This window comes from Microtus ochrogaster, chromosome 2 (assembly GCF_000317375.1).
Source record: "Microtus ochrogaster isolate Prairie Vole_2 chromosome 2, MicOch1.0, whole genome shotgun sequence".
Classification (NCBI taxonomy): Eukaryota; Metazoa; Chordata; class Mammalia; order Rodentia; family Cricetidae; genus Microtus; species Microtus ochrogaster.
In genome coordinates, this window is record NC_022010.1 from 49,342,436 (window position 1) to 49,360,350 (window position 17,915).

Here is a 17,915-nt window from a genome sequence, read left to right on the forward strand (position 1 = left end):
GCGAGTTGGGATCTCTGGATTGTTAAGATGTACCTGAAACCTGGTACTATGAAGGCTGTGAAAGAGGCACACCTGTCTGTATTTTTTGTGGGAGATTTAACAAATGAAGTAATGAGCTACTAGTTCCTTAAGTCATCAAACGCCATTAGACAGATCTGGGAGGGATAAATGAGTAGAAATGAGACAGCTTTTTAGCTACACAGGCAATCCCAAATCCTCTCCTAGTCCTTAGAGAACACCAGTCTTAGAAGCAGTGCTTGCCGTTAGCTGCTGAGTACAAGAGGCCCAAAGATTTTTTCCTGTCGGGGGAAGATTTAGTCTACCTTTCTTGGCAGGATGAGAAGATTGATTCTCCAGAAGGTATCCAGGAGCTAAAGAGGTGGAAGGTCGCTTTTTGCTGTGTGGGTGGCTTTGCCAAACCCAAAGGCAAGGCCTGGAAGTGGAAGGTCTTCTGTCTTCTTAGAGGCGCTAAGGGGTGCTGCAGAAGCTGCATGCCTGTGTTAGAAGCTCTTTTGTTAAATGCCATACCCTCAGATCTGTAAAGGCACTTGAGAATTGGATACCATTATCTGTTATTTTAAACAAGGTATAAAAACTAAACTTATCCAATTAGTTACAGTTTACCAAGATCAGTAAATGTAAGAAGGTTAAAAGGAATATTTTAATAAGTCAGAGAATACTAGTACATGTAGGTACTCTTACCCCAAAATAGCAGAGAGGTCAAAATGGAGGCTACCCATGTATCTGTATTCTTTCAGAGCTACTATAATCTGGAGTTATAAGCCTTATAGATCTTAACATTTCTATACCATTTTCTTCATGTAGCTATACTCATGCACTCATGCACCACAGTTGCTATCATTTTCCTTCCCCCTCCCATAAACTTCCTTAGCTTTAGAAGGAACACCATGCACCTCTAACATACTCTGACTCCTGCTGTCTTATTCTGGGCTCTCTGCACAGCAATGTTAAAGACAAAGACCCAAATGAAAACTAAGAAACTTGAATGGATAGAGAGTAAACAAGAGAGGTGAGATCCAATACAAAAAGCCTTACCAAATTGATGACTGTTAAAGACAGTGGTTAGTAATGGATTGAAAGCATCACTCCAGCCCCTGACATTCATCCTTGGGGCACCAACGGAGCCGGAAGCTCCATTTCAAGTCCCCTCCCCTGGGAGTCACCTTGGTCTGGACCGCACCTCCAGGAAAGTCCGCCAAATGATTACCCCTTCCTAGGGAAGGTCAGGACCACCCCCACAGGCTATTTAGGCTGCTGTAGAAAAGAAAAAAGGAACATGTGTGTTTGGTCAAAAGTGAGATACCAATCCCCTAATACCCCTATATCCAAAGAGGCTGGAATGACCCCAGTCTGCCAAGTGCTCGGACTCCAATTCCCAGCCTGCTAAGCACTGACCCCTTCCTGGGGAGGGTAAGGACCACTCCCACAGGGTATTTAGGGCAACAGGTGGTTTGGGGTTTACCTGTGCTTTCCCTCTGTCTTCCCCCTGTCATGCTCCTGGCCATCTAGGAATGCACCGTTTATTAAACATGGGCATTTAATTTGGTCTAATCTGGTTTAATTGGAGTTCTTTGAGCCAGCGGAGAGGCCCATTTTAAGATTTTTCCTAACAATGTGCTCTTTGGGTTTTGCATTGTGCCCCCCCACACACACTCTCTCTCCCCCTCACCATGCTCCTGGCCACCCAGGAGCACTGACTGCATTTATTAAACATGGGTATCTTTTATTCAGTCTAGTCTGGTCTGGTCTGACTGGAATTGTTTGCATAGGCAGAGAGGCTCCCCTTAAGATTATTCCTAACAGTTACTCCCTCCCACAGGACTTTCTGGGAGCCCTGTGAAGGTCTTTAAGAACTTCCACCTGGGAGACAAAGGGGGAAGCAGCTACCTAGCTGTTCTCAGCTTTTTGGGCCAAGGGTAGTCCCACAGACACCTACTTCCCCACAATTAAGGTTCTGCTTGCTTGAGTACAGAACTTCCAAGGGTATTCCATGTCAAGGCCACAGGGGAGGCCTAGGTCAGTCAGAAGGCAACTGTGGAACCTGTAGGCTCAGTCAAGGATCTGCCTGGATCTGCCTGTGCAAAGAGATTCCCTGTCCAGCATGGCTGGCTGCCTGTACATGGGTCCTCCCAAATCCCACATATAGGGTCCCAGGCAGTTCAAACTGGCTGCAGATAACAGTTGCAGGTGAGGGGGTGGGGTGGAGCCTTCTTTGTCCCATCCTGTGATGTTTTCATTGTGTTCCTTGAGCTACACCAGCTGTCCTAAGGTGAGTGTAGCCCTGCCATCCGCTGTGACTGCAGGGAGCACACTCTGTGAGGATGGGCAAGATGCAAATGCAGCTAGAGTGGTCTAGTAAACAGAAAACACACCCCCCCAAATGCCTGCTATGTCTGAGCCAGACAGCTGTAGTTACAGCAAAGAGTAACTCAGTATGCAAACAGAATGCCAGATCAGTGTGGAAGCAGTCAGGATGGCTCCCACACCACAGTCCAGGCAGAGCCAGTGCCTGCCCCTTGCTCTTCCTCTTCTTAGACAGCCAAAAAACGCTCACCAAGGTTAGTTCATCCCTGTGGTGAGGACAGCCTGCTGGGTGTCTTGCCCAAGTCACACTCTCTCAAAGAGCAAGGGAGCTTCCTCAAGGTTTTGGTAAAGGGAAGTTGGAAAGGGGAAATTCCGCCCCCCCTGCTGTGTTAGTCATAAAGACGACAGCAAGAGAAGGCTGTCAGTGGGCCCCACCTTTTGATTCTTAAGACACAAGAAAAAGACATCTTCAGGGAGTAAGTAAATACATTTATGATTTATCAACCGTGGGAAGCCTTAGTAGAACAATTTAACACCAACCTGATCTTTTTTCTTTTCTTTTTAAGACAACAGCTCCTATATCCCAGGCTGGCCTCCAACTTGCTATATAACCCAGGATGATCTGGAACTTTTGATCCTCCTGTCTCTACCTCTCCAGTGTCACTATGCTGTTCATACAACTCTGGGGCTCAAACTCGGGGCTTCCTGCATGGTAGGCAGACGTTCTACTGACAAAACCGCCTCCTCAGCCCCAACTTCACTGCTTTTAAAACAACCATACAATTGTGACTTGCCCTCAGAGGAGTCTCCTGAGATCTCTTGTTCTCACGGCTGTGGCATTTCAACACTCTTAGAAAGCACCATCAGAATTCTTTTGCATTTCCTGGATGCTAGCCAATATTTCTATAGGCTGACCTTGAGTTTTTCTAATCAATAAAATGCTAATGGAAAAGTCTCTTCAAACTTACAGGTTAGAGCGTGGCTAGCGAGAGACAATCTGGTATGGCCTGGGGATAGCTCCAAAAGAGGAGATCCACACATCTGGCCAGTTGTAGGTATGACGTCATTTATTTTCATTTCTCAATTTTATTACGTTTACTGGAAAAAAAACATAAACAAGCCTCTTCACATTATACGGCATAGTCTAAATAAATAGTGTTTGTCGTGTGTCTTTTCTTTGCTCTCTATTTACTGGGACACCCCTCCGTTGGATGAAATCCTGTAGGAGTTATTATGTTTAAGATCTGAGGTTCTTGATATCCTGTTAACAGATAAAACACTACCCTGGACAAATACATGTTTGCCAGTCCCTCTGGGCTTCTGCGTGTGACTGTGGGGGTGGAGGGTGGAGAAAGTGGGAGGTGGGATTTAAGCTTTCTTGGACTGGTTGATACTGAAGGGTCTCAGTGCTTTTCATTGTTGTTGTTTGTGAAATGGGGTCTCACTGTGTTCTGATGTTAGCCACACCCCCAAGCAGAGAACTCTTTCACCCAACTGCTGCTAATTCTCGGAAATGTCCAGAACAAGTCACCTCCCCTAGAGTCCCCTCCACCTTTAAATTCCCCTCATGGCCACACCCTGATTTAGAGGCCACTCAGATTAAGAACTCTCACTCCTCGCTCCTCGCAGACCGGAGAGTTTTCAGCTTAGCTCACTCACTGCAAGCAACGACTCTTGTTAGTTTCTGTTTCAGGTTGTGAAACACAGCCTTCTGGGACTCAAGAACTGTCCCATCTCCGTGGAGCCATAGAATTGTCTTCAGCATCTGCCTGGTGTCTACCAACCAGGCTTCTCTACTGCTCTGTTTCCCGATTTTTGTGAGCCTAGGAGGTGCCCGGGCTCACTCTGGGTCTGGCTTCCTGGCTTTCACCATCTAACCAGAGCATCTGAAGCTATGGGGTGCCGACTGAGGCAGGATACACCACCACCCAGGTGTCCACTTCTCTGGCTCATTCATCTCTTTGTGCTGCTGGTTGGTCTTTCTCGAATGTCTTCAGGTAAGGAAGGAACTTCCAGGAACTTGACTTAAGCTCGGCGGGTTTTGAGAAAGATGCTGTTCTCTGTGCTGGCTCCCTCGGCTTACTTTGTAGCTGTCTCCTTCTGCTCACTTTGCGAACCAGAAGGACCCTTCAGTGTGTTCCCAGAATACTTTAAAGCTAAGAAAGTTCCGGTTCAAAGATGGTAAAAGGACATATAGGTTCACACAGCAAATTAGGAACCAAGTTAAATCAAGAACTTCAACTCTAACAAAGAAGTAGGGACAACACTGTTTTAACAACACATACATCCAGAGAGCAGTTTAGGGCTGTGGCCTCCTCCATCTATAACAGATGTTCAATCACATCTTGTTATGTGTCTAAAGCCTTGGTCTGGGATTCTGGTTTTCAAAGTATGTTTCTACGCGATGACTCAACTAATGTGGCCTTCCTCTAAGACCAAACAACGGTGACCTCTTCCGTTTGGTGGGTAGTTGAGAAATGTTATCTTCTTAGTGTGAAATCTTTCTCTTAATATTTCTTCTCTAGCTTCGCTTTCTTCCAGTGTGTCAACACTGACATCTGACTGCTAAGATGTAGTGCAAAATGATTGGTGTTTTAGTTGTTTCTGACAGGCTGTGTGTTTCATATGTGTTGTTTTTTTAGTTGTTTCTGATGGCCTGTGTGTTTCCTATGTGTTCTTCAAAGAGCGTTTTGCTCTCAAGGTGATTTTGCTTCTATGTCGGTGGTCTGAAGGGGCTGGACTTCAGGCACTATCAGAAGGGGTGAGGGCTCTGCCCAGATCATGGTTTTCTTGGGAACTGCCATCCACCATGTCCTGAATGACCTTTTTTAAAGGTCAGGAAACAAAAGATCTGCTTTCTAAGGAATAACGCAGAAACTGTTTCTCACAAACGAGGAGGAAACCAGAGTTCCAGACGGCAATGCGGAAACTAGACTCTCAGAGGCCCTGGTGTCAAATCATTCACCTAAAATCCTGCCCAGAATATCTAAGAATGTGAGAGACAGGAAGAGAGAAAGGAGGGGATGGAGGTATGCAGGCCACCTGCTACAATAGTAGCAGTTTTAGGTTTTCTGTCCCAAGCTGTGAGATTTGGTTGCAGAACCCAGACAACCACGACTTAAGTGCCCATTCATACATCAGGTTCTCTACGTAGTCGGCACGTCCAACAGTTACAGTCTTTTCCTGGAGATTAGGGAAGCACTCCCAAAGTCTAGTCTTCTGGAGCAACTCCAGACACCCCGAAATGGGGCTTGGGAGTGGATGGGTGGGGTGGAAAAACTCTTAAAAAGAGAGAGAAAGCAGACAACACTTAAAATTGAGAATTGTGCCAGAAAGAGTCAGAAACCAAGCATAGCTGATTCATTTTTAGCCATTAGGAAAGCACCAGGCCCTACAGCTGCCTTCAGTGTCTACTGGGCTGAGTCCCCGAGCATCTTATTCTGAGTTCACCTCACCTCAGAAGTAGTTGAGCATGCGCTTCGTGGCTTCAAACATGTTTGCATATGTAAATCCTGGAACGAATCCCACAAGAAATATAAAAATAGGAGGACTACCAAAGCCCAGGTTCTGAGAAAAGAGGGGGACAGGGTCGCTGGAGGAGTACAGCTGATGGAGGCAGATGTGATAGAGGATTCTGGGAAGGGAGGCAAATTGGCAGACACCTTCTCCCCATTTTAGGCAGAGTCTCGTGTAGCCTAGGCTGGCCTTTACCTCGTTAGGTAACAAAGGCTGACTTTGAACTCTTGATCCTCCTACCTCCATCTCCTAAGTGCTAGGATTCCAGATACAGCACTTTGCCCAGTTTAGATATCAGATAGAGGGCATTCAGGGCAAGCACTTTGCCAGCTGAGCTACACCATAACTGTCTAGCTCATTCTTTGTAAACACTTAATTCAACAAACACCAGGCAATTTCTGGGTACGAGACATGTTTATTGGTCCCGGGAACAAATTATGAGCTCCTTTCTTTCATGGAATTTATAGTCACTGGAAGGAAGAAGATGAACAATCTAATAATCATCGCATTTATGTGATGACCACAGAGGTGAGAACTTTGAAGGAAAGGTGTTGTTCCAAGGTGCCATTTTCACCTGCTGAGGACCCGCAGACAGACAGTGATGGAGACAGCAGGACTAGAAGGGAGCATAGCCTCGGGCCTGGGCTTTTAGGGAATCTGAACCATATTCAAACTGCACTGGGAGGGCGAGGAAGGGTTTAGAGGGGGAGGTGGCACTATCTATCTCAGCGCTGGCCATACGTTAATTGCGTATATTATCACCTGGGTGGGGGTTAAAAGGCTGTCCCTAGCACAGGGGATTTTTCAGAGAAGTGAAACTATTTTGCATAATCCTATAATGATGTATCTATTGATCATAGACATTTCAAACCCATAGAAAGCCCACCTCCTAGAGGGAATACTACACCGTGACTTGGGGTGAGGGTGATATGTCAGCGTAGGTTCGTGGAGTGTGGCAAATGTGTCACTGCCTCGTGGGATGCTGACCATAGAGGATACTCAGGACCGATCTGTGGGACTCCTGCAGGTTTGTCCACCCAGTTCTCCTGGGAATCTAACACTGCTCTGAAAAATATTTTAAGGTATTTTTGTTTTGGTTTCTAGAGTCAGGGTCTCACTCTGTAGTCCAGGCTGGCCTGGAATTCAGTATGTAGCTCAGGCTTGCTCCCAAACCCCTGCCTCAGCCTCCAGAGTAGCCAGGATTACATATGGGAGCTACCATGCCTGGCTTACGAATCTTACTTGAAAGGTTGCTTCTGCTTAGGTGGCCCGGAATCAGGGCCTGAGATTCTGCGTTTATAGTAAGCATCCCAGTGATGCTGAGGCTGGTAGAGCCCTGTTTGAGAAGTATGACTGCATGTAAATGATATTCAAAGAAAAACGGAAAATCAGATGTGTTAACACAGGTGCCGGTAATCCTAGCTACTCCGGAGGTTGAGGCAGGAGGATCAAAAACTCAAAGCCTCAGGCTGGGTGGTGGTGGCACACACCTTTAAACCCGGCACTTGGGAGGCAGAGGCAGAGGCAGGTGGATCTTTGTGAGTTCAAGGCCAACCTGGTCTACAAAGAGAGTTCCAGGACAGTCAAAGCGGTTACACAGAGAAACCGTGACTTGAGAAACAAAAACAAAATTCAAGGCCTCCCTGGGTTATAAAGAGAATTCAGGGTTAGCATGGACAACTTAGTGAGACCCTGCCTTAAATAGAAATCATGGACTGGATAGCCCAGTGGGTAGTGTACTTGCGCAGCATACACAAGGCTCTGAGCTTCGATTCTAGTAGGGTATAAACTGGGCATGTGTGATCTCAGCACTTAGGGGGCATAGGCAAAGAGATGAGAAATTTAGAATCACTCTATAGGACATGGTGAGTTTGAGACCAGCCTGAACTACAAGAGTCTTTATCTTAAAATAAAATAAAATAATAAAATAAAATAAAATAAAATAAAAAGCTGCAGATACAGCCCAAGGGTAGAGTGCTTGCCTAGCAATGGGAGGCTCTGCATTCAGTTCCTAGGAGTGAACAACACACAAAAATCTTGAGCTGGTGAAGCATGAGGAATGGCTCATAGAGCAACCACAATAGTTGTGCAAAAACCTAACAGGAGGCTGTTTCTGGAGCCAAATGCGTACGGTGATGTGAGTGATGGTTTTGGTGAGGAGAGAGGGGTCGGGTGTGGGAAGGATGGACTGAGACGCGAGCAATATGAAGCAGGTGAGAACTTGGCAGATTTTGGTGAGGATAGGAGTGGTCCGTGGTCCCTCAGGTCAGGTAAGGGAGGGCTGTTTGGGGGCTGTGGAGTTGCCACACCTTCAACCCTGCCCTGGGTCAGGAAGTCACGCCACGGTGATGTGGTCCCCTCTCCCCTTCTACTCTCTAGCCATTGACTTCCAGGGCAAGTGGGCCTTTGCCTTTCACAAGATAGGATCCAGCCACACCCTCTCCACCGTCAGGTTTCAGGCGTGGTCTCTTGAGGTAGAAACGCATGACTGTATTCCAGAAACTGGTGACTAGGAGGCAACCATCAGGGAAGCCTAAGTATAAGTAGGCTGCCTTTCCTTCGGGGCTGGAATCCTTTCAGGGTGGCTCAGCTCTGAGGGCTGGGGAAAAGCTTTCTACGGAAGATGGATAAGCTGGATATGGGTGCGTTAGGAGCTCTGAGGTAGAGAGAAAGCAAGTGTCACAAAGAATAAGCCCATCCACACCCTGCTATCCGAACACAACGGGCCAACACATCTCGTGAGTTATAACCTCTGCCATGGTTACCCTGATAACTGTAGTTCAAATCTCACACCCTGCTATCTGAAAACAACGGGCCAACACATCTCCTGAGTTATAACCTCTGCCACCGATACCCTGATAACTGTAGTTCAAATCTCAGCATCTAAGAGTTTTGAATTTAGGAGACAAAAAATAAAGACCTGATTTCTACAGACTGTAAGGGCTGTATCTAAATTGGAAGGAAAGTCAGGGACAAGACTCAAATCGTCCATGACCAGTGAGCCAGTACACATCTTTGTCCTGCTGGAATGCTGCACAGGCCTACCATCAGACCTGTGGAAATCACTTAACAAAAGTTTAGACGTGCCCCATAGTATCGCTTCCACAGAAAAGACTGTGTCCAAGCATCAACTGTCTCCTAACATATAATAACCAGGCCCAACCCTTCTTAGCTTCCAAGATCAGTCAAGATGGAACACAATTGGTGTGATATGACTGTAGATCCAAGTATTGAAATAAACATCTCCATGTATTAGGATGATAAGTAATATTTATGTTTCCCCCCTCTTTCATTCTTTTCAAATTTAATGTGGTTTTTTTTTCTGGCCTTGGAAAATGCTTATTTAACTAGCACATTTATATAATGTATATCACATCTCTTGAATTATTTTATTTACTTATTTATTTGTTTTTTTGCTTTCAGTGCTGAGGATCAAACCAAGTGTTTGGCAAGTGCACTACTACTGAGCTAACCTCCTCACCTGGTGGATTTTTTTTTTTGACTTTTTGAGACAGGGTTTTTCTGTATAACTTTGGTGCCTGTCCTGGGACTAGCTCTTGTTGACCAGGCTGGCCTTGAACTCACAGAGATTCACCTGCCTCTGTCTCCCGAGTGCTGGAATTAAAGTCTAGAATTAAAACCACTGCCGCCTGGCTTATGAATTTTAAGATGCTGTGCTTAGCATGTTTCCTTTCTGTTAGGAGACCTGGTAATCCAGCACAAAGACCTTTGCCCAAGGGCTTGGCTACCAAGGAGTCTCCCTATTTACTCCTGTAGTTAGACTCTAGAAAGATACATCAGACCTGTGTGGAGGAGTGTGAGTGTGTGGGTGTGTGTGTGCGTGCGTGCGTGCGTGTGTGTGTGTGTGTGTGTGTGTGTGTGTGTGTGCCATAGCTCTCCTGTGGAGACCAAAGGGAAAACTTGCAAGATTTAGTTCTTTCTACCATGTGGGTCCAGGGTGGAACTCAGGTTATCAGGATTAGTTATCATCAAGTGCCTTAGCCCATGGAGCCATCTTACCAACTTTTATTTTAATAAAATAATTTAAATAAATTTTAATAAAATAATTAGTTATTTTATTATTTTCTTACTTTCATCCAAAACACCCTTTTCTGAAAAATGTAAAAGTGGGTACATTAAAAGCACCCATTTGGTTTAGGTTTGGTTTTTTTTTTTTGAGACAAGTTCTCACTATGTAGCTCCGGCTAGCCTGGAACCCATTATGTAGACCAGGTTGACCTGCCTCTGCCTCCCAAAGGCGTGAGCCACCATGGCTGGTTGATGGCACTCTTAAAAAAGAAAGATCTGTGTAGCCCCTAAGCTGCAAGCCGATCATAATACCAAAAATAAAGAGATAAAAACTTAGATTGTCTGAAAAGCTTTAAAACTAACCATTTTAAAGCTAGCGTTTGCTGGGTTTCCGCCTCTCATACTGTGATAAAGCTCTAACTGCTCTAGTTTCCGGGCATTTTCAACACCTCGTAACCAGACCCCTCCAGCGGCCACTCTTCCGTGTCGCCTGGCCTCGTCTCCTAGCTACCATGACTCTACTTCCCCTCTCGTGAACCATGCCTTTTCTGCGCGTTTCATAGAGTAGAAGTATATACCCTGAGGTGTCGCGTGTCTGGCTTCTTTTCAGGGTTCATCTATGTTGTAGGATGTACTGGAGTACCATTGTCTTCACGGCTACTGATGCACTGCTGTAGACCGAGTTCTGAAAAGACAAGTTCTTGGTCTAAAACCAGTGGTCTTACTCTGATTTCTCTTCAAATTATATAACTCTTTCACCTTTTACTAAAACCAGAGGTTTTTATGTCTACTGGTTGGTAGCTCCCTCTCCAGGGTGCTAGTGACTGGGAGTTGAAGTTGGTAATGGAGGCAGATGGTAAAGCTGTCGGGAAAGGCCAGGGCTGCCCCAGCCTAGCTGCTTAGTGTCCTCAGTTTGCCACCCAGAGGAGCAGTGCACACACATTTGTTAGAAGTTGCCTTAGGGTTTCTATTGCTGTGATGAAACACCATGACCAAACAATGATTCAGGGAGGGAAGGGTTTATTTGGCTTACACTTCAGCACTGCTGTTCATTACCGAAGGAACTCAGGACAGGGACTCAAACAGGGCAGGATCCTGGAAGCAGGAGCTGATGCAGAAGCCATGGAGGGGTGCTGCTTACTGGCTTGCTTCCCATGGCTTCTCAGCCCTCCTTCTTATAGAACACAGGACGAGCTGCCCAGCCAGGGACGGTACCACCTGCCATGGGCTGGCCCTCCCCCACTGATCACCAAATGAGAAAATGCCTTACAGCTGGTCTCACAGAGGCATTTCCTCAGCTGAGGCTCCCTCTGATGTCTCTAGCTTGTGTCAAGCTGACACACAAAAGCAGTCAGTGCAGCAGGAAGCAGAGTTGTCTCCTCTTCATACCCATTTTCTCTTACAGCCTCAGCTCCATCCAACTGCTGAGGCCTAGAAGGGGCCTGGCGAGCACCCCATTCAGACCACAGGTCAGACAGTTTCTGCAGTTCCATTCTGGGTGTGGCTCAACCAAGCAGGATGTGGTACATTGTTAGAAGAGCCCTGCCAAAACTTGTATTAGCAGTGATGGGACGAATCTGCAGGAAAACACTGCAGGCCTAACGACCCGGGTTCAATCCCCATCATCAACAGCAAAGGAGGAGAACCGAGTCCTGACATTTGTCCTCTGACATCCACGCCATAGCATGTAGCCATCCACTTGCTCACACACATGAATAATAAATACAATAAGATGTAAGAGTCTATGTTTAAAAATTATACAGCGCCACAGCTAAGAAAGCACCTTGCTTGCGTCCTAGTATCACCGCGGTCATCACGTATGGGGTGGAGAGAGCACATCCACTCTGCAGAAGTGAACCTGAGGCCCAAGGAGGTTTACCCTGCTTTTTAAGGTTATAGTCCTAACTTGTGGTCAGCTAAGCTCCTAATACTTAGCTATGCATTCAGCAGGGGTCCACTTCGTAGGCCCCGTTCTCAACGCTGCAGAACAGGCAAAACTTCACAGATGGACTTGCATGTCTTTCATGTACACGGGTACCGTCTATCCCACGTGTAACCTGCATCAGCTGGAGCAAGACTGAAGCCAAAGCCACGCGTAGTGGCTTATATGTGTAATCACAGTATTCTGGCCAGATAAAGCCAGACAAAGGACACGTAGGGATATGCCTCATCTCAAAAAGCAAAACCAAAACATAACAAAAAGATTGAAGACAAACATATCGGGGTCAGAGCCTAAGGAGCGGCTAGATGGTGATGTAAGAGAGGACTCTGGGAGAGACAGAGGAAGGCTTTTCTGAGTAGGGAACGTCAGCCCAGAGTGACTTGGGCCCTGGACCATGTGGACCTCCTCAGGAAGATGCTGGCTTCTCTCACGTCCTAGGCATGGTGAGGAAAGTTAGGTTCAGTGTCCTGTTTGAATCCTCACTCTTGCTTTGTCTGGGGCGTTGAAGAGCCAAGTGGCAACAACCAAACTCAGAGATCCAGTGAGGTTTCGGGAACCTGGGTCCCTCCCAGAGTCACCCACACAGACAAAATTCTTCCAAGACGTTTCTTCCATTTTTTCTCATTGCTCAGCATGAGAGTGCGAACCTGGTTCCTGTGGGAATTTCCAGGCCGCACGGGAAAGTTTTGATTCCTCTTTTCAGTCTGGTTCTTCTTCAGCATGGGGAGTGTGAGGGGTGGGGGCTCAGACAGGAATGGAGAGTAGCCCATTGATGATGACTTTTAGAGAGACATCCATGCCTCTCTGCGTGTGAGTGCACAAAAACTCCTCAGGAACTGCCACTGAAACGAGACAGTTTTGCTTTTGATTATGATTCCTCTCTTGTTTGTATCATCCGGTGTCAAAAGCTGCTGGATGCATTGCATTCTATAGGATGGGAATCAGCAGGTCTGGGGAGGGGCTACCCCATTATCTGGGGCCCCAATAAATTATCTGTTTTATGTTGTAGTGTCCAATAGGTTCAAGCAAGACCAGAGTCCTATACAGCTGCTAAGATCCGTGAGTGAGATTGAAGCAACCAGAGGGGAAGATTTGGGGCAGGCAGAGGGAATGCTGATCCTCCTATAGAAGACTTGCTGTCCCAGGGTCTCCCTGCTTCTACAGTTTAATTGAATTTACTTTTGTGGTGCTCTTGAATATGCAGGTGTTGCACCCTTTTACGGATGAGAAGACAGCTAGCTTGACAAGTAGCAGAGCCCACTAGAGTCGAAGTCCATGGGAACATGTAGTCTGTGCTCTGTGACACATCTTTTAGCTTTCCTGCATCCCCAAATGTGTCCAGGTCATAGCTTGGTCTTCAGCTTATCTTTTCATTCTTGTCGGTTATGACTCTAGAATAGGAATCAGTGGTGTTCGGCAAAGAAAGCCTGCGAGCTCAACTGTCTCCCATTATGGCTATGAGCTAGGAAGGTGTTACTGGTCCCATCTTGTTTTCCAAGACACAGGGGGCCTGGGAACAAGGCTGCACACATGGGCTTTCCCCAAGGGCACCTTTGTGACTCTGGGGGCACAAGGCAAGGTAAATGCCGATGACAGCACTGGGTTGGGGCCTGAGAATTTGGGCTTTAGGGGACACTGCCCCGGAGCCATAACCCTGAGGTCTCATCTGATGAATTTTGTAGTATTGACACTTGCTAGGAGCTAGTGATTTGGGGTTTAGATATTGAAGTGTTGGTTTTTTTGCGAGAGAGATATACTGATGAGGAAACATGTCTGTTTTTTTTTTTTGGTTTTGGTTTCGTTTTATATGTATAGGATTTTGTACACATGCATGTTTTGTATACCATGTGTGTGCCTGGTACCCACAGAGACCAGAAGAAGATGCAAGACCCCCCCTAGAACTGGAGTTACAGGTGATTATGGGTCATCTTGTAGGAGCTGAGAATTGGAGAGAGGTCCCTCTGGAAGAAGAACCAGGGCTCATAACCACTGAGCCGTCTCTCCAGCCCCAGGGACCAAGCTTTAAAATGAAACCCACTTAGAAAATCCATGCTAGAGGATAATCGGATGCACAGTGGACAGACGGCCAAGAGGACAGGGTGGAGAGGCCATCAGAGGGCAGGCGTAGGCTACAAGTGTAAGCCTTGTCCATGTCCCGGGGTGCAGTGAGTCATTCCAGTCTGCAACCATGAGGTGAGTCAAAGCCCGGAAAAAAAGGGACTCTTTCATTTTTTATTTTGTTGGTTTTTTAGTTTTGTTCATTAGAAACAAGGTCTTTTGCAGTCTGGGCTGGCCTCGAACTCTCTGTGTAGCCAGGGATAACCTTACACTCTTGGTCTTCCTACTTCTGCCTCCCAAGTGCTGGGATTACAGATCCCTAGGATTCTTGATTGTCATTGCTTGTTTGCTTATTACTTATTTATTTGTACGCACACCCATGGCAAGTGTTAGAGGCCAAAGGGCAACTTGCAGGAGTTAGTTCTCTCCTTCCAACACGTGGGCCCCGAGGATCAAAGCCAGGATGTCAGGTTTATTAACAGTTGCTTTTACCCACTGGTCCCTCCCAAGACTCCTTCTCAAAGAGGAAGAGCTCTGTGGGGGGGCCAGGAGGGAGCCGTGCAGGGTTGCCTTAGATCTTCGGGAACTGAATCTTAAAGCTGAGGGAGGCAGGCACCTCAGTTTCTTTTCCTGTCACCATAATAAAATGGCCAGACGAAAGTCACTCAGGGGAGGAAGGGCTCGTTCTGCCCCACAGTTTCAGGGTATCCTTCATGGCGAGGAGTCACAGCAGCGGGAGCAGGAAACAGCTGGCCACATGGCATCCCTGTCGAGAGAAAGTGTGGGAATGCTTGTGATACCCAGCTTCTGAGATGGTGCTGTCTGTGAGATCAGGATAATTCCCCATAGGCATGCTAAAATCTGACTGAATAAAAAATGAGGACATGGCCACTCCAAGGTGTGACTGGGAAGAAGGTTTTTTATTGTAGCTATGAGGGAGAGTACAGCCAGAGGCATCTGGAGGCATCCAGAGCGGAGAGAAAGATCAGCAGATTGAACGAGGCCGGCAGAATAGACTGAGCCATGAGAGGAGAGAAGATGGGGAGAGGGAGAGAGGAAGAGAAGAGAGAGGGAACCAGGAGAGGGGAGTGTGACTGAAATGCCTGAGTTATTAAGGGAAGCTCAGGAGCTGGAGAGGTTTAGGGTAGAGGGAGAGGTTGTGAGGAGCAGAGAGGAGCCAGGACTCTGTAACAGTGCTTGCAATGCCCAGAAAGCCTGGAGGCCAGCATGGGTATGTTAAACAGGCACCACGGTTAGCCATTTGTCCTGAGTTTCTTTGGGAGCTGACACTGGTCTCTCCAGTGATTCTAGATTCTGTCAAATGGACAGCTAACACTAATGATTGCAGCGGTCAATAAGAGAGGGGCCTTAAAAGTCGGGGCCAGTAAGAAATATACATAGAAATGGGGCAGCACCTTTTCCTTGGCCTAGTTTCCGTATCTGTAAAATAAGCTGCAGAAAGCAAATGCTGGTAGTGCCCCCCAGACTTCACAGTCCTCAACTTTGTCCTCCATATTCTTTTGGGGCACAGCAGATTCTTTAACCTGCCCTGGCATTTTGTCTGGGGTCTCTTAAAACCCACCACCTTCTCATGGTACCGGAGGAGCATCCCACTCCCTGGGTGTCCCTGTCTCTGACCTGGTCCATAGGAAGTGTATTAAAATGAGTAAGTGCTTTTCCATTCGTTAGAATGTTCACTGTTTGTTATCCTGTGAATGTGTGGGAGAGAGGAAGATTCAGGGCAACTCCTTGTAGTGACATCGCCATTCTAGGTGCTCCACTGAATGGTATGTATGGTAGGAAAGTGGCAGATTAATTGCCAATGTAGTAATGGGTATTCAAGGTATAAGGTTGCTGCAAAATACTGGGTTCACTTTAGGCTGCATAATTAGAAGATTTTTATAAAGGCGGTGGCATCTCAACTCTCCTCTGAGTCAGTCTCTCATCTAGTAAAAGGTTTAGTGGCGTTGCTCCCCAATCAGACTGTGTGGTGGGAAAATGAGAGTGCTCAAAACCATATTAGTAGCCATTAGCAGTGGCTTACACCATTCCTGGAATTCAGGAAGGAATAACTCCCAGCTGATGCAGGAGGATGAAGTCAAGACAGTCTGCTTGAGCTTCCTAGGGTGACCTTGTCTCAAACAAAACAAAACAAAATGCAGTTCTGTGCAATGTGTGTGTGTGGTGTATGTGTGTGAGCACGTATATGCATGTGTGTGCATATATGCTTATGTGTGTGCGTCTGTGTATGTGAGGGGGGAAAGAGCTGTAGAAGAAAGGGAAAGTTCCATTGGGTAGATTTTTTGGTTGTTGTTTATTTTGTTGTGGTTGTTTTGTTGAGACAGAGTCATGTTATGTGGCACTGAGTAGACTGTAAAATCAGACAAAAAGATCCTTGTTGCATTATGAAAGCTGAAGCAAGATGGCGGAACTTCGTGCTCTTCTACCTCTGTTAGAAATGTCAGACATTTGTAAGATGGAGGTCATAGCTCCTTACAGAGGTCTCAACAGAGACTTTGAGATGCTTGGGAAGCTCAGGGCAAAGGGGACTATGATTCTATGCCTGTGGCTCTTCATCATGAAGGAATAAGGAAGGCAGATAAGAGAAAATACAAAATTAAGAGGGCCATGTTTTAAATAGGCAATACAACAGAACATCCTGATTCTTAGAGTTTTCATTTGTGAATTGGCCTAGTCTCTGAAATTATTTACATTTTATTTGGGGTGTGGCAGGCCTTTCTGTGTAGCTCTGGTTGGCCTCTAACTGATGGCAATCTTCCTGCCTCAACCTCTTAAGCACTAGGGTTACAGAAATGTACCATCATGACAGCTCCAGTATTTAGAGCCCAGAGCCAATACTTGTAGAATTTTAGACATGGACGGAACAGCAGAACTTGTGAACATCTCTCTATCATCGTTTTTCTCTGTTCTTTATTTCTTCTCTTACCTCTATCCAGATGAATCCTTTCTGTCTCTCTTGAAGTCTTCCTTCTAACTAAATTCATTTTTTTTCCCTTACAACTTATATGCCCCGGGAAAATCTTTCAAGCAATATAAAGATTACAACATGGTTACATTCTATTTTTCAAAAGAATGATTACAATGAATACAAGTATAAAACAGCCTGTTTTTCATATCCCCCATGTGATTAAACATTTTTTGTATTACAGGTGAAAAGTTGTCCCAAGAACCCACACTCATTCCTACCCAAGCAACTTGTTATCGATGAACACAGTGTAAGCAAGCAAGGGGTTGTTCTCAGCCAGTTCTTTTATTTGCAGGTTACACTTTGTGGTTACAAAGAAAGGACCAATCATTTTATTATTTATCGCAAAGGGTAATCTTATAAGAAATCTTAGAAGAATCACAAATCTAAACTTTTATTTATGAAAAAGAATACGTGGGCTCTATTGTAAATCCTCAGGGTGCATACCCATTCATCAACAGTTTCTTCTTTTATTTTATTTTTTAAGAAAACTCTTTTTTCATTTTACATACCAATCCTAGTTCCCACTCATTCCCTTCCTCCCATTCCCGCCACCATCCGCCACCGTTCCTGCACCCCACCCCCATCCGCTCCTGAGAGAGGGTAAGGCACGTGGTTTTGAGGAAGGCCCAAGGCCCAAGGCCCTCCCTGCTATATCTAGGCTGAGCAAGGTCTCCGAATGTGGATGACAGTTGCATGGCTGGGGTAGACTGCAGGCCACTGGCAGAGAGACCAGAATTTATTCTCAGTGCTTGCATTGGCTTTTTGGAGCCCATTCTCTTTGAAGGGATACCTTGCATCGACAGTGTTTTATATCAGAGAGCTGAGGGCAGAAATGATTACCAACCCTCCTCGCAAGAAAGGTGCTCAGCCAGCAATAGCCAGGCTGTTATTATTATTGTTCCCTGACCTCAACGAGGCCCTCGCTAAGTTATTAAAATATTACTTTAAAATGTTTTTCAAGATTCTTTTTTACCTCAAAGCCATTAACAAAAACATCTTTACTTAACCTTAAGTCATAGCAAGCTTTTTTTTTTTATGAGGCACACTGGAACCCGT

The 17,915-nt window shown here is 46.0% G+C and overlaps 1 protein-coding gene across 1 annotated transcript in view; it reads left to right on the forward strand.

The window, feature by feature from the left end:
* The first annotated feature begins 7,900 nt into the window (after window positions 1-7,900).
* Window positions 7,901-17,915, forward strand: part of Cd80 (CD80 molecule) — a 22,428-nt gene continuing 12,413 nt past the window's right edge. Inside the window, exons 1-2 of the mRNA XM_013351828.1 lie at window positions 7,901-8,111; window positions 8,221-8,346. Coding sequence (XP_013207282.1) covers window positions 7,901-8,111; window positions 8,221-8,346 — 337 coding nt within the window. The remainder of the gene's footprint in view (window positions 8,112-8,220; window positions 8,347-17,915) is intronic.